The following is a 25,616-nucleotide window of genomic DNA, read 5'->3' as shown; positions in this document are numbered from 1 at the left end:
TCCCCGTTCTGAGCACACATGCGGAGTCCCAGCACACCTTCTGCCCACAGAAAGCATATGTCAGAATGTTGTTGGTGTAATTTATAAGATTCGCAGCCATCTTCAGCACAGGGTGACAACTCTGATACTTTTCACTACAAGGGCAGCCAGCTTGCCAGACAGACCAATCACATGACCCTCTCAGACACGCCCATTTTCTAAGTCCTCCCTCCCGCCTTCACCATTTCCAAAGAAAACAAAAGTGTGGAAACTTTTTTGAAAGCTCCTCATAACATCAACTTGAAATTTCCAGGGCCCTACAGTCCTACTGTCTACTGCACTACTTGATCCCACCTCCTTAGCATTACATTTACCCCTGGAAAAACGAGCCAAATGTTGAATTTTTTTTTTTAGCCAGAAGAAATATTATTACGTATAACTACCAAAATGTCAACATAAATACGGTACAAAAGGAATGTCTGGTGTCCCCTGCTCTACTGATGCTCATTTAGTACATTTTCTCGTTATCTCCGCGTCTTTTCCGGTTCCTGTCCATCTCTGGCGTGATGTCTGCTTTTTGTAATGGGTTTAGGAGTTTGTAGCAGTAGCGGCCATTGTGCCTGTTCATCATTATGACCGGAATTCGGGTCTTGTGTTTTCTGGTGGAGGTTCACGTGTCTCATTTTTTGTGTTATTTGTATACAACTGTAACATTTATTTCTGTCGCACGTTTTCATATAAACAATGGAGGTCAAAGTGCTTTACAAGATGAAGAAAGAAAAAATATAAAAATAAAAATACTAAGTAACATAGAATAAAAGTAAGGTCTGATGGTCAGGGAGGACAGAAAAAAAAAATCTGCAGGGGTTCCAAGGCCACAAGACCACCCAGCCCCCCCTAACACCAATGATCACAATCAGTCCTCATGGTCTGCATGCTTCACATGGAACAGTTAGACGATGCTGGTCATGTGGACCTCTGGCCTTCAATCCATCAATGGAGGGACTGCACTGATCAGGTGGTGGGGGTGCAGATCACCAGCAAAGATAACCGGAAAAAGAACAGCATAGAAAGTAGGGGTTAGTACGGATTAAAATGATAATTCAATGCATATACAGACTATCAGGGTTACACTAAAATGTAGCTATGAGAAAGCCACATTACAATAATGAGTATTTAAAGTGCTCCACTGGCAAATTTCTGTCGGTCTGCTATTCAGATTTGAGGTGCATAACAGCAGAAGGCCGCCTCACCACTTCTTTTTAAGTTTAGCTCTTGGGGTTCTAAGCAGACCCTCTACCTGAAGATCTAAGGTTACGATTTGGAGTGTAAGGTGAAAGGCATTCTGGGATATAGGATGGAGCAGGTTATTGAAGTCAAGTTTGTTTGTTACATTATCAGTATGGATTATTTTCGTTTTCTTGTGTCAGCGTGTATTCTATCATGTAGGGACCACTGCTACAGTCCCTTGCGGTTCATTGAATGCGCCCGTGGTGGTGAGCTCTCCTGTGCCTAGTGCTTTTTTGATGATTCTGATTTTCTGGTTTTTTGTGACCCTTTTGCTTTGTTGTTTGACTTCACCTTTGGGAGTTCATTTTAGGACTCGGATTGCTTGGGATTGCCTTCTATGTTTAATTTTTTTCTTGTCCTCCTTGGAGCTTTCTCTTAGCTAATATCCGACATTACCACTAAATAAATGAAGCTGATACCCTAAAGCTGCATATCTCTACTCTTTTGGGTCGCGTGCTCCCGCCAGTGTGTTGCAGGTTGCTGTTATTTGTAATGGTAGTGGGTTGCGGTGGGTCGATTGCATTCTCAGTCCCCGTGCTCTGATAATCATACTCCAGTCACCAAGAGGGGGGACGTCTGTAGTGGTTGTGCTTCAGTCACCAAGGGGGACACCAAATCCTCGGTGAAAACACTTACCTGGGGTCAAAAAAAAGTGGGTGACTACATCAAAAATGTTCTAATGGACTTAACAAAGGGAACGTATGGTAACATCGGACAACATGTCTGGAGTTGGGAAACGTGAAGCTTGAAAGATGGAAACTTTTGGCCTCAACTGTATTTGTTTTATTCTTATTTGTTTCATGAAGATCTTGGTCTTGAACACACTGGAAAAGTGAAAGTTTATGTGAATGACTGCCATCTTACTGAGCACCCGCGGACCCTCGGAATGTGGCCTGGTTTACCAGGCATCTCGCCTCAGCTCACAGTTTGCAGTGTTTGACTTTAATTCTTTATTTTTTTTCTGTTCTGTGCCTTTGCAGTCAGAGTCTGGAAGTGGACCACCTGGTCAGCCCTCACCTTTCCCTGGCGCTCCTCCGCTGATGCCGCCTCCATTTGTAAGGCTCCTAAGGTTTTTTTTATTCTGCTGAGATGTCAGGTGGAATTGGGTGGGCCAGGGGATTCTGGTTTTTAGTTTTTTTTTTTTTTGGGGGGACAGTAGTTTATTTTTTCTGGGCATTTCACCAGCTGTAGTGGCATACACAGCGTAACAGTGAATATCCTTTTCTGCCTTTCGGACAGATGCCCCCTCCTGGTATACCCCCACCCTTTCCACCAATGGCCATGCCCCCATTGGGTCAGCGATCTCCTGCGCTTCCACCAGTTCCCCCTGGAATAATGCCTCCTGGAATGATACCCCCAATGAACAGCCCTCCACCAATAGGACAGGTAAGAGAGGGGATGCACTGCATCCTCTATGCCGTTATTACTCTACCAGCATGGCGGCAGGTTGTTGTTTGTTGTCCTTGTTAATTTTGCATGGTGGCATGCCTGATGATGTTTGTTTCCTTGTATTTCCTCTTAGATGCCAAGCATGCTTCCCCCTATGATTCCCGGGATGGTTGTGCCAGGTCTCCCACCTTCAACGGTAAGCCAGACCCCTCACCTCTCCAGTCCTTCCTGCAACCTGTAAGCTGTTGAGATAATGTCGCCCTTTTTCTTCACAGCAGGGATCGGCTTCTGGCAGCGACACTGTGACATGTGAGTGCCACTTTGGTCTTGTTAAACGCAGATTAAAAGCTTGGGTTTAGGGGTCTTGTTCTTCTAATGTGACCAATAACATTTCTGCATCCTATTTTCTTCCCAGCACCTCCTGGCCAAGCCGCTTCAGTAAGTTCACTGTAATTAAGTTCCAGGATCCATCATTCTTGTATTTATTTTTCCTAGTTTCACATTGTGTTGATCTTTACAGTTTCTTTTTTTCAGATCTCCAGTCCGGCACTCACAGTCCAGCAGACGGCAGCTGGTAGTAACCCTTCTGTCCTGGACTCCCAAAGAAAGGTGAGCTTCTGGTAGGACCAAGGTCAGGCACCACAGATAGTGAGAGAGGTGATTTTTACATATAAATAAGATTTTCACTATTTGATTATATTGAATGACATTTGTCCTTGTTAACTGTTAGCTTTAGCGCTCGTAGAAGGTAGTTTAAATAAAGCCTGTTGATCTGTGACCCAGTCCTGCTGCTACTTTAGCACAAGGTTAAGTATTGATTAGAGAACCAGTATTTAATCAACAACAACAACAACATTTATTTATATAGCACATTTTCATACAAAAAGTAGCTCAAAGTGCTTTACATAATGAAGAGAAGAAAAATAAAAGACAAAATAAGAAATTAAAATAAGACAACATTAGTTAACATAGAAAGGAGTAAGGTCCGATGGCCAGGGTGGACAGAAAAAATAAAAAAACTCCAGAAAGCTGGAGAAAAAAAATAAAATCTGCAGGGGTTCCAGGCCACAAGACCGCCCAGTCCCCCCTGGGCATTCTACCTAACATAAATGAAATAGTCCTCTTTGTAGTTAGGGTTCTCACGGAGTCACTTGATGCTATGGTCATACAGACTTCTGGCTTTTAATCCATCCATCATTTTTGGAACATCATGGTACTTAGAGTAGATGGTGGTGGCGCAATCAGTGCTTTTTTTGTAAATGGAAAGGTGATGGTGCATATATGTTTGGTTTGGATCAACTTTGAGGTACTATGAAGGTATATAGTGGCCGACAAACCTAATAATAATAATAATAAATAATCTCTCTATTATAAAAGAAAATCTGTAGACAAGACTTTTGCCAAGAGATTTTTTTTGAAGCCCCGCCCTCCTCTCCACCATTCCCGGTTTACGGCCCACACCCGCGGTCCGCTCACCTCTCATTCGTGTGAATGTTTTTGTCAGACACAGTTCCTATGTTCTCAGTTCTTATAAATTTTTACGTTTTCCTCACTTTAAGTTCCCAATAAAAGAAGACTTATGATGTCCAAATGTTGAAGAATTCCATCCCGAAGGGTTATTAACAGAACAAATGAGTACACGGGCAATCCTAGCACAGAGAAACGATGAAGTCAAAAGAATTAATGTGAAAATTGTTGATCGGTTACACGGCAAATTGGTTAAATACGTATCAATAAACTATGCTGAAACAGTTGGTGGTGATCATGTGGAATATGAAAACATCAACTTACAATATTACGTAGAATATCTACAAGCATTCACACCGTGCGGTCATCCACCGGCCAAATTAGGCCTATTGTTGAAAGAAGGATGCATCGTAATGTTATTGTGTAATTTATGTCTGAGTGATGGGCTATGCAATAGGACAAGATTAGTTGTGTTCAAAATTGGTCAAACAATTCTGACAAGAAAGGTAATGTAGTACACCTAACATTAGACACTAAAGGAGATCTTGATATTCCATTCGTATTAAAACGTTTACAGTTTCCCGTTAGAATAGCTTTTGCTATGACAATTAACAAATCACAGAGACAAACATTCGAAAAAGTCGGTTTATTTATTAGAGAAAGAAACTAAATCCACTCACGGGCAGTTATACGTTGAGTTGTCACGATGAAAGTCCAAACACGGAATCAAAATTCACTGCCATATTGATGAAAATTTAATTCCAAATATTGTTTTTTCTGAAGTTTTACAGTAAAAGTGTAAGTTTAAAAAGTATTTTCGGGTTTATTTTCAAAGCCAAACAGAATCGAAAACGTATACCACAACGAATACCTCAAACGCAACATGAAACATAATTTTCTTTCAGTTTATTACATTTTACTATTTTTTGCTATGGTTAATTACTTGCTGTAATGTAAACTAGTTAGTTCTATTATGCATATGTAACAATTCCCATGAAAATAAAAATCTGTTTAAATTGTACAATGTGGAAGAATAATTTTAGGCTAACATAGCATTCATCTTAAAGAAATAGCATAAAGGGTTAGTAAATGTGGGAAACCAAATAAAGGTCAAGTGAACAACAAAATGTACGCTGAAATATAAGATTTGGTTTAGGAAAAATACTGAGATGGTCAAATAAAGAATGTACCAGAAGAAAGGCTAATGAAATCAGCAGACTAGAATGGACAGTTGTTATATGCACAGAAATTTCAAGGGTGGTGTCTCATCTCAAAAGGTATAAGAAGAACCAGAATATAATATAATAGACTTTTTTTCTATATAAATATTTGGGTGTAAACCAATGAACCAACCAGAGTAAAATGTATGCATTGATTGACACTGTATGTAAATTCAACAGTTTATAAAATGAACCTCTATCCTTTGTTTCTCTGACCATTCTGACCAGGCTGTAACAGACTGCTTTTGATGGATTCTCCCTCCAAGGCATTTTGCCGAAAAGTGATTAAAAGATGCAATGAACAGCTTTTTTCCAGCCTGATTACATGAATTGTCCTATTAGAGGATGTTTCTTTCTTTAATAAGATGTTAAATTTTGACCACAACATCCGCTTCCCCATACGCGAGTGGCAGAGCTGTGAAGTGGTTAGCGGGTAGCGCCTGCCCGGAGGATGTCGAGCAAATTGAGCAGAGGGCAGAGCCCCCTAGTAATAATAATAATAACACTTTAAATTTATACAGTGCTTTTCTCACTACTCAAAATGCTTTGTAATCTCCATGCAGGGAGGACACAGGACACAAACCCATGTTCTACCACAGTGCCACCTACATCCTAGCGCTGTATGTTTTTTTTATTTGGAGTTCTAGTACTTAGTAACTAAAGAAAACCTAACTGGTAATTGCACATACACGTTCGCTATTTTTGATCTAATTATTAAGTTACTGTTACAATTTGGCTGTTGACGGCACCGCCACGTAAACAACAATGGCGGTGCAGTGATGTCACCATGGAATTATTAAGCAGGGGTAGCATTTTAATTAAATCAAAAAGGGACCAACAAGGTCATTAAGCAGTATAGATGAATATAGCACGGTACGTACCAGAACCAGTTAATGAAGAATGTAGAGTGATGGGTAAAAATATACAGATTTGGAATCATTTAATATGTACTAGTCGATGCCACAGCCAGTTGTCATGACCAAGGTACTGGTGTGCTGTACCAGCACGTACTGTCATTAAAAAAGCCCTGAGAATAACCGAGTGAAGGAGAATCCAAACTCCAAGGGTCCTGTTTATCAGTAACTAGCAAGGACATGAGAAATGAAACTAATGGAATTGATTAGTGCATTTAAGAAGTGTTGCCACCATCTGTAAATCAGTCATCTCTTTCCTATACATTAGGGTTAGGCTTAGTGTTAGGGGTATCCTCTTCACTATACATTCACCCCATCTTGAACTGGCTTCATGATTTAAATTTGACAGTTGATGCTGTCAGCACAACCCACCTCTCCCACTCACCCACGTCACCGGACGAGGTAAGACCATGATTTCTGTCAGTTTTGTGTGGTGACTGGGAGAGGCCGGAGTCCGACAAGCCTGACGAGCCCTTCCGGGATGGGTAAGTGCCTCTTTCTATCACCTGTAGTGCTGAGATAACAACAACATGTATTTATATAGCACATTTTCATACAAAAAGTAGCTCAAAGTGCTTTACATAATGAAGAAAAGAAAAATAAAAGACAAAATACAAAATTAAAATAAGATAACATTAGTTAACACAGAAAAGGAGTAAGGTCCGATGGCCAGGGTGGACAGAAAAAACAAAAAAACTCCAGATGGCTGTAGAAAAAAATAAAATCTGTAGGGGTTCCAGGCCACGAGACCACCCAGTCCCCCCTGGGCATTCTACCTAACATAAATGAAAATAGTCCTCTTTGTAGTTCGGGTTCTCACGGAGTCACTTGATGCTGATGGTCATTCAGACTTCCGGCTTTTAATCCATCCATCATTGTTGGAACATCATGGAACTTTGGGTAGATGGTGATGGCGCAAGCCACCACCAAAAGGACACCGGAAAAGGAAACAGAAGAGAGAGTAGGGGTTAGTACAGATTTTCAATGAATAGTTATTATAATGAATTGGATATACAGAGTATCAGGATTAAATTACAGTGAAGTTATGAGAAGGCCATGTTAAAATAATGTGTTTTCAGCAGTTTTTTAAAGTGCTCCACTGTATTAGCCTGGCGAATTCCTACTGGCAGGCTATTCCAGATTTTAGGTGCATAACAGCAGAAGGCCGCCTGCCTCACCACTTCTTTTAAGTTTTGCTCTTGGAATTCTAAGCACACACTCAGTTGAGGATCTGAGGTTACGATTTGGAATATAAGGTGTCAGACATTCCAAAATATAAGATGGGGCGAGATTATTTAAGGCTTTATAAACCATAAGCAGAATTTTAAAGTCAATTGTGAATGACATAGGTAACCAGTGTAGTGACATCAAAACTGGAGAAATGTGTTCGGATTTTTTTTTCCTAGTTGGGATTCTAGCAGCTGCATTCTGCACTAGTTGCAAACGATTTATGTACTTTTTTGGGTAGTCCTGAGAGGAGTGCGTTACAGTAATCTAGCCGACTGAAAACAAACACGTGAACTAATTTCTCTGCATCTTTCGATGATATAAGAGGTCTAACTTTTGCTATGTTTCTTAAGTGAAAAAATGCTGTCCTAGTGATCTGATTAATATGTGATTTAAAATTCAGATTACAGTCAATGGTTACCCCTAAGCTTTTTACCTCCGTTTTGACTTTTAATCCTAATGCATCCAGTTTATTTCTAATAGCCTCATTGTATCCATTATTGCCAATCACTAAGATTTCGGTTTTTTCTTTATTTAATTTGAGAAAGTTACTATTCATCCATTCTGAGATACAGGTTAGACATTGTGTTAGCGAATCAAGAGATTCGGGGTCATCAGGTGCAATTGATAAATACAGCTGTGTGTCATCAGCATAGCTGTGGTAGCTCACGTTGTGCCCTGAGATAATCTGACCTAATGGAAGCATGTAGATTGAGAAGAGCAGCGGACCCTGGATAGAGCCTTGTGGAACACCATATAGGATATCATGTGTCTTTGAATTATAATTACCACAACTAACAAAGAATTTTCTCCCTGCCAGGTAGGATTCAAACCAATTTAAAACGCTGCCAGAGAGGCCCACCCATTGACTAAGGCGATTCTTAAGAATATTATGATCAATGGGGTTAAATGCAGCACTCAGATCTAAGAGGATGAGAACAGATAGATGGATGTTAGAGCCTTTCATCCAAATTACCAGGAATTCCTGGGGTCCTGTGATAGAAAAGCAGGAAAATGAGAAAGATAACGCAATGTAGGGTAGATGGTAAAGAGTATGTATACATCGGAAGCGGAGTAAAGTGCAAGTTGGAAAAAGAGCACATGTGCAAAGAGATTTAACCAGGCCCAGGGCCAGAAATAAAACAAAGAATAGATGACAAAGTAGAGCGTCGTAAAGAATTCAAAAACGTTGGCGCGATACACATGAAGAGCAGGTTAGAGATAATGGAAGTCTGAAAATTCAAAATTATTATTATATATTATTATTACTCGGTGAAATAATGGAACAGCGAAAAGAGATTGAATATATTGTTCGGATTTAAACTTTAAGTCGGAGAGTTGTAGATCATCTAATTCGTGTTGCCATCAGGAAAAAGTAATGTTTCTTCCCAATGAAGAGGCGTATCCGCGAGAATTAAAAGATTTGTTGTTTGGTGAAAGTCCCGGGAGAGAGAATTTCAAGCACGCACATGATTGTGTTCACAAAATGCTTTAGTTACCTCACATTTTTATGCAATTGTTTTGTTCACCCCACTGAATTAAAGCTGAAAGTCTGCACTTCAACTGCATCGGAGTTGTTTCATTTCAAATTCATTGTGGTAATGTACAGAACCAAAATTAGACAAAAGTTGTCTCTGTCCAAATATTTATGGACCTAACTGTATAAGCAGACACACAAACGCTGGTGAATCATGTCTTTCTGGTATCTTGTCACTTGAATTTTTTGTTACTCAGTTTTATTCTTGAATTAAAGTGTTTATTTTATATTCCAGTATTCACTTGAATGAGACTGAATCGGTCACTGCCTCTCTCGCGCACGCACACACACATTCATACATGAAAACGTCACTATTTGAAATCGCCATGCCATTTGAACGTGTTTTTTTTTCCCCAATCTTGCCTGTACTGTAAGACGTCTCTCTGCATTTTTGTTATCATGCACTATAAAGCAGAGTACTTGACAGCACTTAGGATTGTTTAAGTCTCACAACCCTAATCTTTCGATAGTTGTTTTAATTTCAGTTTTACGTTTCACGGTAATAACCTTGGTGTGACGGGACCTTGTTTTCATTTACGTCTCGTCTCCGTTCTTGAATGTAGACATGCCTGTGGACAGAGCACAAGGCGCCAGACGGCAGGACGTACTTCTACAACTCGGAGACAAAGCAGTCCACCTGGGAGAAGCCAGATGATCTGAAATCCAAAGTGGAGGTATGTGCTGCGTCTTGTTGTCTATCCGGCCTTGAGTTGCAATGTCCATTACTTTACTGGAATGCTGAGCTGGTTCTTAGGGGGGCAGTATCGTCCACCTGGCAAAAACACCTCGGTATTGGTGGTCGTGATGTGGAGTACGTGTAACAAAATGAGTGTGAGGCCGCTGAAATACAGCCACATCGTGTTGTGATTACTCACGCAAAATGGCCAGAGCAGCTGCTATACTGGCTGGTGGTGCTTTGTGCTTCAAAAACTTAAATATATGCTTTGAAATCTTAACAGTTCAGTTATTTCTCAAGGAAAAGGGTAAATATTATGGGAGAAAAATTTTGGCTTGAACACAAAATAGTCCACAGGAATCTTATCTCTCTATTATATAAAAAAAATTCTGCGACTAAACGAGACTTTTTGGAAGTCATTTCCGGTTCACGGCCCACGCCCGCGGTCCTCTCACCTCTCATTCGTGTGAATGCTTTTGTCAGACACAGTTTCTGCTCTCTCAGCTCTTATAAATTTTTACGTTTTCCTCACTTTAAGTTTCCAAAAAAAGAAGACATATTATGTCCAAATCTTATTGAAGACTTTCAGCCCAAAGGGTTATCACCAGAAGAAATGAGTACACGGAAAATCCTAACGCAGAGAAACGATGAAGTCAAATGAATTAACGTGAAAATTGTCGATCAGTTACACACCAAATTAGTTGAATAAATGTGTATTAATAGACTATGCTGATACAGTTGGTGGTGATGGTGCGGAAGATGAAAACATCAACTCACAATGTCACGAAAAATATCTACCACCGTTAACACCATCTGGTCTTCCACCGGCCGAATTACTGTTGAAAGAAGGATGTATCATAATGTAATTGCGTAATTGATGTCTGAGTGATGGGCTATGCAATAGGAGAAGATTAGTTGTATTCAAAATTGGTCAAACAATTCTGACATGTCAAATTTGAACAGGCGACAAGAAAGGTAATGTAGTACATCTAACATTAGACACGGAAGGAGATCTTGATATGCCAGTCATTAAAACGTTTAGAGTTTCCCATTAGAATAGCTTTTGCAAAGACGATTAACAAATCTCCGGGACAAGCATTCGAAAAAGTCGGTTTATTTATTAGAGAGAAAGAAACGATATTCACTCGCACAGGAAGTTATACGTTGCGTTGTAACGATGTAAGTCCAAACACGGAATCAAAATTCAATGCGATATTGACGAAAAGTTAATTAAAATAATTGTTTGTACTGAAGTTTTACAGTAAAAGTGTAAGTTTAAAAAGTATTTGCATGTTAATTTCAAAGCCAAACAGAACGAAAACGAATAACGCAACGAATACCTCTAATGCAATATGAAACATAATTTATATTGAAATTATTACGTTTTACTCTTTTTTTTTTTTTTTTTACTATGGTTAATTACTCTCTGTAATGTAAAATAGTTCTAGGTTTAAGGTTTTAAGATTTCTTTATTTAGTCATGTTTACACAAGAACTTCTAATAACAGACAGAATGAAATAAAGCAGACAAATAGAAACAAGAAAGGTTAAGGTAAGGCAGTTAGATAATACATATTTACACCAAAAAAAAATATGTTCTAATAAGTTCTATTATGCATATGTAACAATTCCCGTGAAAATAACAATCTGTTTAAATTGTACATCCGCTTCCCCATATGCGAGTGGCAGAGCCACAAAGAGGCGAAGTGCAGGTACAGGGGTTGGCAAGCGAAGCGAGCAGGGGGCTGGGCCCCCTGGTTTAATAACAAAATAGAAGAATATCAACAAAAAAAAAAAGGAGAGAAAAGGAGTTGCCACCAGGCTATCTGAAAACAACAAGTGCAAAGACACAATTCTTAATCTTAATCCTTAAATCGGTAGGAAAAAAGTCGAAAATCCAGCAAAAAATACAAAGAAGAAAGCAAAACTCCCAAAGACGCTCAGAGTGCAGTCAGGTGATCCCCGATTGTGAAGTGAGTGCCAATGGTCAGAATAGAGGAATGTGAAATGTGACAAGATGGCTGAGCTCTTTAATTATCCTGGTTGGCAGCGGGTATTGTGTATACCATGTACACCAAGGCAATATGGTGCCAGACGTGTTGTGTGCCACCTTAACCACAGGGCTTTACCATCTTGAGCAGAGCAGGTGCCATACCAAGATGTGATAAGACCAGTCTTCTGTGCAGGTGTACAAGTTTGTGAGAGCAGTTGGAGAAATGTGAGCTGCTCTCAGATGTCTGAGGAAGTGGAGGTGCTGGTGGACCTTCTTGACGATATAGCAGAGACGTGTTGTGCTCACTTCGGTTCATCATGATGGGCACTCCCAAGAAATGTAAAGCTGCTCACCCTCCCTACGCCATTGACAATGTGGTCTGCCTTCTGCTCCCTCAAGTCTCTCCACCAGCTCTTTGGTTTTGCCCACATTAAAGGTGAGACTGTTGTCCTGGCACTGTTGAGTAGACCTCTTCTCTTGTAGCCGTCTCATCATTGGCGGTCAGGCCTATGATGGTGGAGTCACAAGCAAATTTAACCTCCTTAGCGTCGTATTTACTCCCCGGTAAAACAAACCAAAAACACTGAATTTTTTTCAACAATAAAAAGTGTTATCCTGTGTAACAGAAAGCCTGTAAATACCTAAATGTCAAATACAGCAGCTATGTTGAGTGCCCGCTGCTGTACTAATGTCGACTTAGTACATGTTCTTCATGTGGCATGTTTTAAAACAGTTGTATCCAGCAGAGAGCGCTCTCTCCCCCCTGGAATGTATTTCTTGATACAGAATTAACTAGAACCAAATACTTTACCTATTGTAACCCAGGTGGAAAATAATTGCAAGAGAGAGATAAGTATGGTACATAAAGAGATACAGTGGAACCTCGGTTTGCGAGCATACTGCAATTCGTTCCGGAAACGTGCTCGTAGTCCAAAGCACTCGTATATCAAAGTGAATTTCCCTATAAGAAATAATGGAAACTCGGATGATTTGTTCCACAACCCAAAACTATTCATATAAAAATGATTAATACAAAATATAAAGTAAAAATACATAAAACAAATTAACCTGCACTTTACCTTTAAAAAGAATCATGGCTGGTGTGAGTGAGTTTCTAAACTCTTGTGGGATTGCACCCAACAGGACGACATGCGGAAGAGCGTCCCAAAGCAATCGTAGTCTCCCAGCGCTGTAGCAGTTCTCCGTAAAAGTGAATCCAAAAAGACTGCAGACATGCTATAAGCACCTGCCGTCGATGGGTGATACAAGGAACAAGGAACATTATAAATGTGCAGGGCCCTGCCTGACTGCTGTGTCAGTGTATAAATAACCGCGCTGTTGCTGCTTTAAGCTGAATAAAGCTGGTGTTGCTAAAGTACTGAGACTCAGCTTCGTGTTTTAGGGTACAAGACTGGGACTCGCACGTCACAGCACATACACACACACACATGCGCGCGCACACAGTCACAATGCTAATGCTGTAGTAAACAGTATACGCTCGTATGGATGTTGACTATATGAGTGAGGCACGCCGACTCAGATGGAGAATAGGAGACGATTGCCCACAATCCCGCAGCAAGAGAGAGAGAAGAACCATCAGCTCAGTTGTGATCACATGACATTCTGTTCACTCGGTTCAGATTCACTTACAACCTCCTCCAAAAGTCTGACAAGCCTATCCTGGGCTTCCTCGTAACTCATCTGTAAACGGTGGAATTTCATCATAAGCAAATAAGCTATAAACGGAACCCAGCAACAAAAGCTTACCGTAAAAATGTCATTTGCCAATGCTCGGGTGGGGTGTGAAATACCAATGATACTCTGCGGGATTATTCTGGTGGGGTGCTAAACACCCAGAACAACGTACTACGACGTTGTCAGGTCAAGGGTCCACCTCCGACTGACGCGCGCTCTTGCATGCGCAATACGTTAGTCAACTTGCAGCTACTCAAGGCATCAAAGCTCCACGTAGCGCCATCTATGAAAAATACGCATAACTTTGGCAACTGGGGTGTGCAACACACACACACGAGCGAGCGAGTGAGCACACACACACATACACACATGCGCGCGCACTCAGTCACAATGCTAATGCTGTAGTAAACAGTATACGCTCGTATGGATGTTGACTATATGAGTGAGGCACGCTGACTCGGACAGAGAATAGGAGACGATTGCCCACAATCCCGCAGCAAGAGAGAGAAGAACCATCAGCTCAGTTGTGATCACATGATGCTCAGCAGACAAAGTGTATACATACTACTCGTACTGCAAGACCTCGCTCATTTATCAAGTCAAAATTTATTAAAAATTTTTGCTTGTCTTGCAAAACACTCGTAAACCAAGTTACTCGCAAACCGAGGTTCCACTGTATATGTATTTAACTTGCTTTAAAAGGTAACATTCATTCCCAGAAATATAATGCATAACCCTGTATACATACATATTTAGGCTGGAGAGAAGCATCGGGACATCACAGCCAAGTGGGAGAACGCTGACAAATCAGATGTCCCATCCAGCATCTAGAAACGTTGGTGGTATGGTGACGCCGCTGACGTCCTGCTGGATCCTAGTCATTATAAACACTCACATAATTATGTATTCATAGAATTCATGTCAGAACTGGCTGGTTATTAACCCTTCATTACTTGGGTTTCGTGAACTCTCACAAGTGCTCGGCTGGGGTGTATTGCACCCCACTGTTATTTATGGAGAAATGATAGTAAGAAATATTTTAAATGCAATTTAATTAATCTTTACTAGGACATGTAGCATTCTCTGGCTTTTCATGTTTACAAAATCACTGTCTAAAATTTCCTTTTCAATAATTATAGGTGGGAATAAAAAAAAAATTTCATGTCTCTATACCGTATACATACATTCTGTCCATTTCAAAAGTGGTCCCAGTTCACAACTTCATGGAAAGTTCCACTATTCTTGTGTTTGTTGGGAACTTGTGGTGCACTGATTGCAGGTTGGAACCAAATGTTCCATGCATATGTCTTTACTGCAGGAATGGCACTGACATCTTGTTTTTCTGTCTTTACTCCTTGGACATTCCTTACACCTTGCCTGTTTTGGCTTCTTTGCTGGTGGTGGGTTCGCAGCAGAACTTTCTCTGGTTGTTCTTTTGAGCTTCAGTTGCATCTCTTTGCTGAGATGAAAACTTCTGGCCTGTCTTCGGCAAAGTAGCAGAAACTGGAACCGAAAAAGTGACATTGTAATGGGAAATATTTCCACACCGGTGCCATCACTGAGCCAAAAAATCTGCTAAATTTTGCCTTCGAGATCTGAGAACTCCCAGAAGATATAAAAGCCCAAAAAGAGCCTTTAGCTCCACTTCATCAGTTTTTCCAACCCTAGATTTGTTCTTATATCCTGCGGCAAACTTGTTGATGCATTTGTTAGTGCAGTCAAGAAGCATCTCCATTATGTCTAGCGATATGAACAATTCAAAGCACTGAGAGAGAGACTTTGCATTTTTTTCATTCCCTTTGACTCCGGGCGATTCTTTTATAATGTCATGAGCTCTGGTGTGAACTTGCTTTCGAGGTGGTGTCTTATACCATTTGAAGGATTTGTCTTTTCCTACATAGTAGCTTTCCTGCTGTGTTTCATCATTGTCATCTTCATCAGCATCTTCAGATGAGTCTGTATCATGTTCACTGTGGCTGATGTGTTCTGGTTCTAATTATGAATTTGACTCTGGTTCTAATTTGGAATCACTCTGTTCACTCTGTTCAGATTCACTTTCAACCTCCTCCAAAAATCTGACAAGCCTATCCTGGGCTTCCTCGTAACTCATCTGTAAACGGTGGAATTTCATCATAAGCAAATAAGCTATAAACGGAACCCAGCAACAAAAGCTTACCGTAAAAATGTCATTCGCCAATGCTCGGGTGGGGTGTGAAATAGCAACGATACTCTGCGGGATTACTCTGGTGGGGTGCTAAACACCCAGAAAGACGTACAGTGCATCCAGAAAGTATTCCCAGCGCATCCCTTTTTCCACATTTTGTTATGTTACAGCCTTATTCCAAAATGGATTAAATTCATTTTTTTCCTCAGAATTCTACACACAACACCTCATAATGACAGCGTGAAAAAAGTTTACTTGAGATTTTAGCAAATTTATTAAAAATAAAACAATGGAGAAAGCACATTTACATAAGTATTCACAGCCTTTGCCGTGGAGCTCCAAATTGAGCTCAGGTGCATCCTGTTTCCCCTGATCATCCTTGAGATGTTTCTGCAGCTTCATTTGAGTCCACCTGTGGTAAATTCAGTTGACTGGACATGATTTGGAAAGGCACACACCTGTCTATAGAAGGTCCCACAGTTGACAGTTCATGTCAGAGCACAAACCAAGCATGAAGTCAAAGGAATTGTCTGTAGACCTCTGAGACAGGATTGTCTCGAGGCACAAATCTGGAGAAGATTACAGAAAAATTTCTGCTGCTTTGAAGGCCCCAAAGAGCACAGTGGCCTCCATCATCTGTAAGTGGAAGAAGTTCATAACCACCAGGACTCTTCCTGGAGCTGGCCGGCCATCTAAACTGAGAGATCGGGGGAGAAGGGCCTTAGTCAAGGAGGTGACCAAGAACCCGATGGTCACTCTGTCAGTGCTCCAGAGGTCCTCTTCCAGACGGAAGCCACTCCTTAGTAAAAGGCACATGGCATCCCGCCTGGAGTTTGCCAAAAGGCACCTGAAGGACTCTCAGACCATGAGAAAGAAAATTCTCTGGTCTGATGAGACAAAGATTGAACTCTTTGGTGTGAATGGCAGGCATTACGTTTGGAAGAAACCAGGCACCGCTCATCACCAGGCCAATACCATCCCTACAGTGAAGCATGGTGGTGGCAGCATCATGCTGTGGGGATGGGAGACTAGTCAGGATAAAGGGAAAGATGACTGCAGCAATGTACAGAGACATCCTGGATGAAAACCTGCTCCAGAGCGCTCTTGACCTCAGACTGGGGCAACGGTTCATCTATCAGCAGGACAACGACCCTAAGCACACAGCCAAGATATCAAAGGAGTGGCTTCAGGACAACTCTGTGAATGTCCTTGAGTGGCCCAGCCAGAGCCCAGACTTGAATCCGATTGAACATCTCTGGAGAGATCTTAAAATGGCTGTGCACCGACGCTTCCCATCCAACCTGATGGAGCTTGAGAGGTGCTGCAAAGAGGAATGGGCCAAACTGGCCAAGGATAGTTGTGCCAAGCTTGTGGCATCATATTCAAAAAGACTTGAGGCTGGAATTGCTGCCAAAGGTGCATAGACAAAGTATTGAGCAAAGGCTGTGAATACTTATGGACATGGGATTTCTCAGTTTTTTTATTTTTAATAAATTTGCAAAAACCTCAAGTAAACTTTTTTCATGTTGTCATTATGGAGTGTTGTGTGTAGAATTCTGAGGAAAAAAAATGAATTTAATCCATTTTGGAATAAGGCTGTAACATAGCAAAATGTGGAAAAAGTGATGCGCTGGGAATACTTTCTGGATGCACTGTACTATGATGTTATCAGGTCAAGGGTCCACCTCCGACTGACGCGCGCTCTCGCATGCGCAATACGTTAGTCAACTTACAGCTACTCAAGGCATCAAAGCTCCACGTCGCACCATCTATGAGAAATACGCATAACTTTGGCAACTGGGGTGTGCAGCACCCGACCCGAGTAACAAAGGGTTACTACCTTCACAAATTCTGGGTTTTGTAACCATATTGGTTAAGCAGACATCAGCACTGCACAACAACCTGCTTGTGCCTATCTCCCTAACATGACTTACAGCTATCATTTGTCAGTGGCAGTCTGTCTCTCTCAGCTTGCATGGATTTGTGAAATAACATTACATTGGCACAAATAATGTTCTTGCTGCAATGGTCACCAAAGCACAGCCTGGCGTTGCAATTGGGACAGTATAAGGTGTTTCTTCACACACTTTTATTACCGTATCTACTCGCGTTTAAGTTCTCCTGCGGATAAGTCGGGGCTTGATTTTATCGTATAATTTCCAGTATTTTATAACGTTGTCGTATAAGTTGAATGTGGAAAACTCACGCTACTGGTTCAAGAGATTATAATATGCTAACGCCCACCTGAGTACGGAAGCGTATTAGGGCCACGGAGAAGAAAAAAAAAAAATACGGACACAGTGAACAAAATTAAAAAAGTATATGTTGAGAGTAAAGTCGAAGAGAGGAAGTCAGTTTAAGAAGCATATACCGAGTAACCTGGGTCAGGGAACACTTAATACAAAGCATTTAATGTGCTACATTACTTATGACAGGGTTTGAGAAAATCTAGTAAGTTAAACATTGATTTTAAAATGATGGTTATGACGTTCTGCTTTAATGACAAAATAAAGTCAACATATAATCGACATTTAATATAAAGAAAAGCAGGATTACAAGAAGAGTTTAAACAACATGTGCTGGACGTCTTGCTCCTCTGCTGGCTATGTGAGCCTTATCCTAGCCAGTTGATCTCTGAGTTAGGGTGATTTTCGTCCATGAAGCTCAATGCACATTGGATATGGTTTTCTGACTGAGCACCCCTTTATATATCTTCTGGGGTGGAAGAAGATGGACCTTCCGGTGAAACCAGAGAGGACACCAGGATTTATCTTGGGAATCATCCTCTGATCTGCGGGTGAAAGAGAGACGGCCATTAGTGACCGTGGTCTTTGATGTGCTTGGGTTGGTAGGGTTACCTTCTGTGAGCCTCATAGATTTCCCCCATGCACACACTTGCAACCCCTTCTACAATTGTGGCCAAAAGTTTTGCAAATGACACAAATATGATTTTTTTGCCGCCTCAGTTTTTATGAGGGCAATTTGCATCGACTCCAGAATGTTCTGACGAGTGAGCAGATGAATGACAATGAATTGTAAAGTCCCTCTCTGCCATGAAAATAAACTTCACCCCAAAAAAAAACTACATATCAGCCCTGCCAGAAAAGGAGCTGCTGACATCATTTCAGTGCTCCTCCCATTAACTCAGGTGAGTGTGTCAAAGGGACAAGGCTGGAGGTCACTCTGTCACGCTGATTGAGTTGCAATAGAGAGGTGAAGAAGGCTTCAGGGTGCCCAAGAGAGTCCAGCAAGCGCCAGGAGCGTCTCCTAAAGTGGATTCAGCTGTGGGCACCACCAGGGCAGAGCTTGCTCAGGAATGGCAGCAGACAGTTGGGTGTGAGGCGAAGACTTTTGGAGGATGGCCTGGTGGGTGTCAAGAAGTACAGCAAAGACGCCAAGAAAAACATCAGGGACAGACTGATATTCTGGGATTGGACTGCTGGGTTCAAGTCATTGTCTCTGATGAATCCCCTTTTTGATTGTTTGGGGAATCCGGGAAAAAAGAAAAGGTGAGCGGCGCTACCATCAGTCCTGTGTCAGGCCAATAGTAAAGCATCCTGAGACCATTCATGTCAGCCAATTTGGCTTAAGAACACAGCCATGAATAAAGAAATGGACCAAAACATCCTCCGAGAGCAACTTCCCCCAATCATCCAAGAACAGTTTGGTGACCAACATGATGGACCACCGGGCCATAAGGCAAAAGTGACAACTGAGTGGCTCTGGGAACAAAACATAGAAGTTTGGGGTCCATGGCCAGGAACCTCCCCATTGAGAACTTGTGGTCAATCCTTAAGAGGCGGGTGGACAAACAAAAATCCACCAATTCTGATTCTGCAGGAATGGGCGGTGGCCATCATTCAGGATTGGGCCCAGAAGTTGATTGACAGCCTGCCAGGGCAAATTGTAGATAAAGAAAGAAGGGCCAACACTGCAAATATGGACCCTTTGCATAAACGTCATGGCATTGTCAATCGAAGCCTTTGAAACTTCTGAACTTCTTGTAATTCTACTTCAGTCTACCATAGAAACAACTGACACAAAGATCTAACAACACTGAAGCAGCAAACTTTGTGAAAACCAATACTTGGGTCATTCTCCGAACTTTTGGCCACCACTGTCCTCCTTGAAGGTGACTTTTTTTTTGACATCCATTCCTGAAAGTGCATTTTTCCTATCAACTGCTGGTCCTGGTGTTTACTTGTTTCTTTCTGAGTCCTTGTCCGTAGTGGCTGACCATTTGGTCAGCGAGTGTTCATTTTTTCTAATGGTCATCTGGTCAAGTAGATCCTCTGCTTGACATTCAAAGTGTCCATATTTGCTACCTTGACCTCCTTTCCCCCTCTTGGTCTGCCCGAGTATTCCTTGGTGTTGATGTCAAAATGCTGTATGCTATTTCTAATGTGGCGAGGCTGCCAGTCCCTAATGTGGTCATCTTCTAGTCAGCTGTCCAGGCCATTGTTGGTTAATGGAGGGGCACATGACAGTTGCATTTCTCATGCGTTCAGTGTTGGTTATTTTTTGTTTTTGTAGCTCCTGCTGTCCCAGTGCCTCTGGAAGGAATACAAGTCCGACACTGGCAAGCCCTACTACTACAACTCTCAGACGCGGGAGTCCCGTTGGACACGGCCCAAGGAGCTGGAGGAGCTGGAAGGTGAGCACTCTTGTAAGTAAGGTGCCATTCATTCCTTGGCAGCACTAAGCCAATTTCTGTTTAGCCCCATATTGTGTGGCCCAGTGAGGCTCAGGCATTTGGGCTATCAAACTCCTGTGTCCCTTTCCTTGGAATTATCTGAACATCTGCTCTTCATGTACCACCTGTGGTGTGTGACTGGCACGTTAAAGCAGATAGGCAGAAGGTCCTGGTGCCACTCTCTCTCACTCAGCCAAGGTGGCATCATGGCAGCCACATTCTGCTCACCTGTTTCTTCTTCTTGTCTGATGGGATTTGGGATGGAACATAGCACAAAAGTGCTTGTGGCTCTGGGTGGGTCCTCTTTCTCTCTTTCTCTCTTTCTCATTCTGCAGAATTAATCAAGGAGGAGGAAACGGGAGGGTGAGTACAGCTGCTGGACTTTTACTATTTTGTGTGCCATGCTACCCATCCTGGTGGCTGTTCCTGCATTGAGTTTCCTCTTAAATCCTCATGTGTCCAGGAGAACATCCCAGGAGTCGGACTCCATGGATCCTAGCTGTCAAGTGGTGAGCAACGCCGAATCGGAGAGCCACATCTCACAGGACAAGGAGAACCCTCCTTCCGTCGCCCAACCCGTCTTGCCTGCTGGCCAGGGAGTGGACCACTCACAGGATGAGGTGCCAGACAAGGAGCCAGAGGAGAACATGTTGCCGTTAAATGAAAATGAAAGGTACTAGAAGTAAAGAAGGAAGGCAGAATAGGCAGTCTGGTAGGGTTTAGAGTCTTGAACTGTCAGCAGCAGAGCAGTCACAATGAATGGATGGACCAGGAGATGAACTGTAAATCTTCAAAACCAGAAGAGACTGAACATCTGTCGCCAAAACCAAAACACTAAACCTGACTCAAAGATAAAAGAAGGCTCGCTATCACTCTTTAACCATAAATCTCACAAGAATCGCACACTGATTTACCTAAATGTATCCAGAATCTGGGATGCCATCGAGCAAGAGAACACAGGCTTAGAGGGGACGAGATTAAGGAAAAGTTTGTTTAGGGATATCGGAAGTCAGAGATGGAACTGGGAGGGCTAACCTAAGTGACACTGGGAGTCAGTGGAGCAACTGGAATGAGTCACTGTCTGAACAGAGGGAATGTAGTTCAGGGAAAATAGGAGGACTTAGGGCTCGTTTATACTTCACGCTCAGAACGCATACATGTATGTGAATTTCCCCCTGGGATTAATAAAGTATCTATCTATCTATCTATCTATCTATCTATCTATCTATCTATCTATCTATCTATCTATCTATCTATCTATCTATCTATCTATCTATCTATCTATTATATAGTGCCTTTCATATCTATCTATCTATCTATCTATCTATCTATCTATCTATCTATCTATCTATCTATCTATCTATCTATCTATCTATCTATCTATCTATCTATCTATCTATCTATCTATCTATCTATCTATCTATCTATCTATCTATCTATCTATCTACATGCAGGCATCATGGCTGCCACGCGTTCCTAGCATTCATTTGACGCTGAGTCCTCTGAGCAGGTCCTCAGAAATGAACAAGCGTGCGAGTTGCAGTAACAGCAAAAAGTCGGAGGGCGCAGTGTGATCAAGTCGTAACGTGACGTCAGAGTCTCTGTTTACTATCTACATGTGACAGAAAGCCGCTTTGAGGATCCTACGGGATCGATATGCGTGCTTCGATGTTTGATGAATGGTTCGAAGTGGTGAAGCAAAATGCCGACATACAAATGCATTTCTGGTGCTTTTATATTCAAGCGTCGCATATTCCCAATCATAATGATACGATACATCTTAAAAGTCTCACATATCATCTTTTGTGCCGTCTTTTTTTTTTTTCTGGGGCTTCCTCCTGACCTGAGAGCAGCGGCAAACAGCAATAGATCGCCACACAGAACACATTACATTTATGATATTCCAGCTCTCTGCACATTTAATCCTTAGATTTATACTTGGTATCACTTTCATGATGAATTGCATTAAAGTATGTACAGTGCATCCAGAAAGTATTCACAGCACATCACTTTTTCCACATTTTGCTATGTTACAACCTTATTCCAAAATGGATTCAATTCATTTTTTTCCTCAGAATTCTACACACAACACCCCATAATGACAACGTGAAAAAAGTTTACTTGAGGTTTTTGAAAATTTATTAAAAATAAAAAAATGGAGAAATCCCATGTCCAGAAGTATTAACAGTCAGGAGGGCCCCGCCCAACTCTCCATTCCTGAGATCCCACCCCCCTCTCCTCGGCCTGCTGCGTCTCTCTCAGATTAGCGTGAGTATATTGCTCCTACAAGCAAACTATGATTCTTAGCACAATGAGAGAATTTGCAAAATCAACTGAAATATTCAAGCAAATTCTAGACAAAAACCTGATCTAAATTTGTTAAGTAGTTCTCTCGTGAAAAGCAGACAGACATACAGACGTTGGATTTTATATATATATATATATATAATATATATATATATATATATATATATATATATATATATATAAAATACTAGGGGGCTCCGCCCCCTGCTTGCTTCGCTCGCCAACCCCTGGTTTTGGGTAACCCGAAATACATTGATCTATGTATGAGATATATTGGAGTGTAAAGGTGCAGATGATGTACATAGGAAGTAAAGAATACATAGTATCGCACATTACAAAGATTTATTCGAATATTTCTTTATACACAACATTTGTAGTAAAGATGGCGTGTTGTTCTTGAATGAGTTCTCCTTGGTATGGAGTATTTATAACCTTAACCTTAATGTCAGATGAATGCCGAACTCTTGAGAAGGCTACATAAAGTTGTCCATGTCCAAATACAGGCTCAGAGAGGTATATGCCAACTCTGTCCGTGGTCCATCCTTGGGATTTGTTGATTGTCATGGCGAATGCAGGTTTAATGGGAAATTGGCGTCGTTTAAGTGTGCAATCAAAACAGTATTGTTGGTATGTGATCCTGTAAGTACTTTTGCTTCAATAACATTGTCTGTCATGGTGTTGATGACTAAACGTGTACCGTTGCATAAACCTTGTTTAGTATTAAGGTTTCTTAATAGCATGACTATTGTTCCGATCTTAAGGTTAAAATTGTGTTGTTGCAATCCGGCAGGGTTAATAGTGTTTAAATATTCCAAGGGGAAATTAAGATGCTCATTTGGAGCCGAGAGTGTTTTGCCTCCGCTGTTTCAGACGCGTATTGTAGGATTCTGTACGTTTAATACAGAGCGATCTTTAATTGTTATTATCTATCTGGTGACATTTCTTGTGTTTTCTGTGGTTGTACTGTTAATATTGTATTACTGTAATGTGATTCACATATGCTGTGTAGTCCAGACTTTTATTAGACAACGGGAGTTCCTAACGGCCATATATAACGAAAACAATAGTTCAGCCCTACCTATGAAATGTAATCCCCCGGGATTTGGTGTAAAGCATTCAGCGGTTTGTACAATCCCAAGCAGCACATTATTCCTAACTTCACTCCGCAGCAGTGCTACCCACAATATAGTGGTGATGCCTGCGCCTTCTGTACTATCTCGGTTTTGACTATGCTGTGTAGTGTGGATGTTTGTGACATCCGTACTCTCTCCGGTTTGACTTTGGGCGGGGCGTCGAATCCTGTTGTGTTTGTTTGTTCTGTGGCCGTTCTCTGTGGCTGTGTCGTTAGGTATGGACTTGTTGTGTTTTTTGCTATTTCCGTTAGTTGAGCTGTATTGTGTTTGAATTTGGTGTAAAGCGTTCAGCGGTTTGCAAAATCCCAAGTTGCACATTATTCCTAACTTCACTCCGCAGTAGTGCCACTCACAATATGGCAGTGACGCCTGCGCCTTCCGTACTATAGTTTGTCTACCGTTAGTAATATGGATAATTGCACTTACTGTTAATACGGAGCATGTTCTGTGGTTGTGCGTGTTGTCCTTGAATGAGTTTTCCTTGGTATGGAGTTATTATAATCTTGACGTTTACGTCACATGCATGCCGAACTCTTGAGAAGGCTACATAAATTTGTCCATGTCTAAATACAGGCTCAGAGAGGTAAAGGCCAACTCTGTCCATGGTCTGTCCTTGGGATTTGTTGATTAGGGTGTACGTTGTTTACTGTTAGTAATATGGATAATTGCACTTACTGTTAAAATTACCTATTTCCGTTAGTTGAACTCTTTCGTTTCTGAGCCGTGGCTCCTTCACTTGCGGTGCATAGGCGCATGCGCCCTCCGTACTATCCCGGGTTTGACTATGCTGTGTTTTGTGGACGTTTGGGGACTCCGTACTTTGTCTGGTTTGACTGTGGGGCGGGACGCCGAAGCCTCTTCTGTTTGTGTTCTCTGTGAGTACTTATAGTATTACTGTAATGTGATTCACATATGCTGTGGAGTCCGGATCTTTGGTGCTTCAGTACTATCTCGGGTTGTTGCCTGCGGTGCTTTCGAAACGCGTTGTAGGCGCTTGTACCTTCTGTACTATGTCGGGTTTGACTATGGTTTGCAGTGTGCACGTGTAGGGTTCTGTACTCTCTTGAGAGGGCTACATACAGTTGTTCATGTGTAAAGTGCTTAATATTGTATCACTGTAATGTGATTCACATATGTTGTGGAGTCCGGATATGTGTGGTTTCTGTACTATCTCGTGTTTATTCTTGCAGTGTGTTAGAAGCGCGTGGACCATGCTGTGTAGTGTGGACGTTTAGTTCTATGTTTGTGGACCTGTGGGGCCTCCGTAGCCTCTTCTGTCTGACTCTGGGCTGCAGCGCAGAATCCTCTTTTTTGTGCGGCTGTGTCGTTAGTCGTTAGCTATGGGCGCGTTGTTGCTTCATTTCTCATTCATGTTAGTTGAGCTCTTTCGTTTTTGGGCTATGACTCCTTCGTTCGCGGTGGATCAGACTTCGCTTGCGGTCTATGAGACGTGCGCTGTAGGCGCCTGCACACTATGTCTCATGGTCCCATCGCCGTGTACCTGCGTCCATGCCTTCCGGTTTACCATTCTCGGTTAGTAATATGGATAACTAGCAAAATACCCGCGCTTCGCAGCGGAGAAGTAGTGTGTTAAAGAGGTTATGTAAACATATATATACATATCTACATATACACACACATATATATATATATATATATATATATATATATATATATATATATATATATATATATATATATATATATATATATATATATATATATATATATATATATATATATATATATATATATATATATATATATGTATACCTCACAAACTGAGGGCACCGTGGCGGATGTTAGCAGATTGCTGGCCAACCACAAGCGTTACCTGGTAGGTAACCACCCATACAATCAGATTGTGACACAGACTACGAATCCCATGAACACACATATATATATATATATATATATATATATATATATATAT

General features: G+C 41.4%; 1 protein-coding gene across 4 annotated transcripts in view; it reads left to right on the top strand.

Moving 5' to 3' along the window:
- Positions 1 to 25,616, top strand: part of LOC114649588 (pre-mRNA-processing factor 40 homolog B-like) — a 138,743-nt gene that overhangs the window by 15,072 nt on the left and 98,055 nt on the right. For 3 of the 4 annotated variants that reach the window (XM_051925042.1, XM_051925043.1, XM_051925040.1), the window contains exons 2-11: positions 2,250 to 2,324; positions 2,509 to 2,655; positions 2,792 to 2,854; positions 2,934 to 2,967; positions 3,074 to 3,096; positions 3,193 to 3,267; positions 9,587 to 9,697; positions 20,084 to 20,204; positions 20,579 to 20,606; positions 20,707 to 20,916. In XM_051925042.1, the coding sequence (XP_051781002.1) occupies positions 2,250 to 2,324; positions 2,509 to 2,655; positions 2,792 to 2,854; positions 2,934 to 2,967; positions 3,074 to 3,096; positions 3,193 to 3,267; positions 9,587 to 9,697; positions 20,084 to 20,204; positions 20,579 to 20,606; positions 20,707 to 20,916 (887 nt within the window). The remainder of the gene's footprint in view (positions 1 to 2,249; positions 2,325 to 2,508; positions 2,656 to 2,791; positions 2,855 to 2,933; positions 2,968 to 3,073; positions 3,097 to 3,192; positions 3,268 to 9,586; positions 9,698 to 20,083; positions 20,205 to 20,578; positions 20,607 to 20,706; positions 20,917 to 25,616) is intronic. The other variant, XM_051925041.1, reaches the window with a different exon arrangement.

The sequence above is a fragment of the Erpetoichthys calabaricus genome, chromosome 3 (assembly GCF_900747795.2).
Source record: "Erpetoichthys calabaricus chromosome 3, fErpCal1.3, whole genome shotgun sequence".
Lineage (NCBI taxonomy): Eukaryota > Metazoa > Chordata > Cladistia > Polypteriformes > Polypteridae > Erpetoichthys > Erpetoichthys calabaricus.
This window is presented reverse-complemented; position numbering and strand designations above follow the sequence as displayed.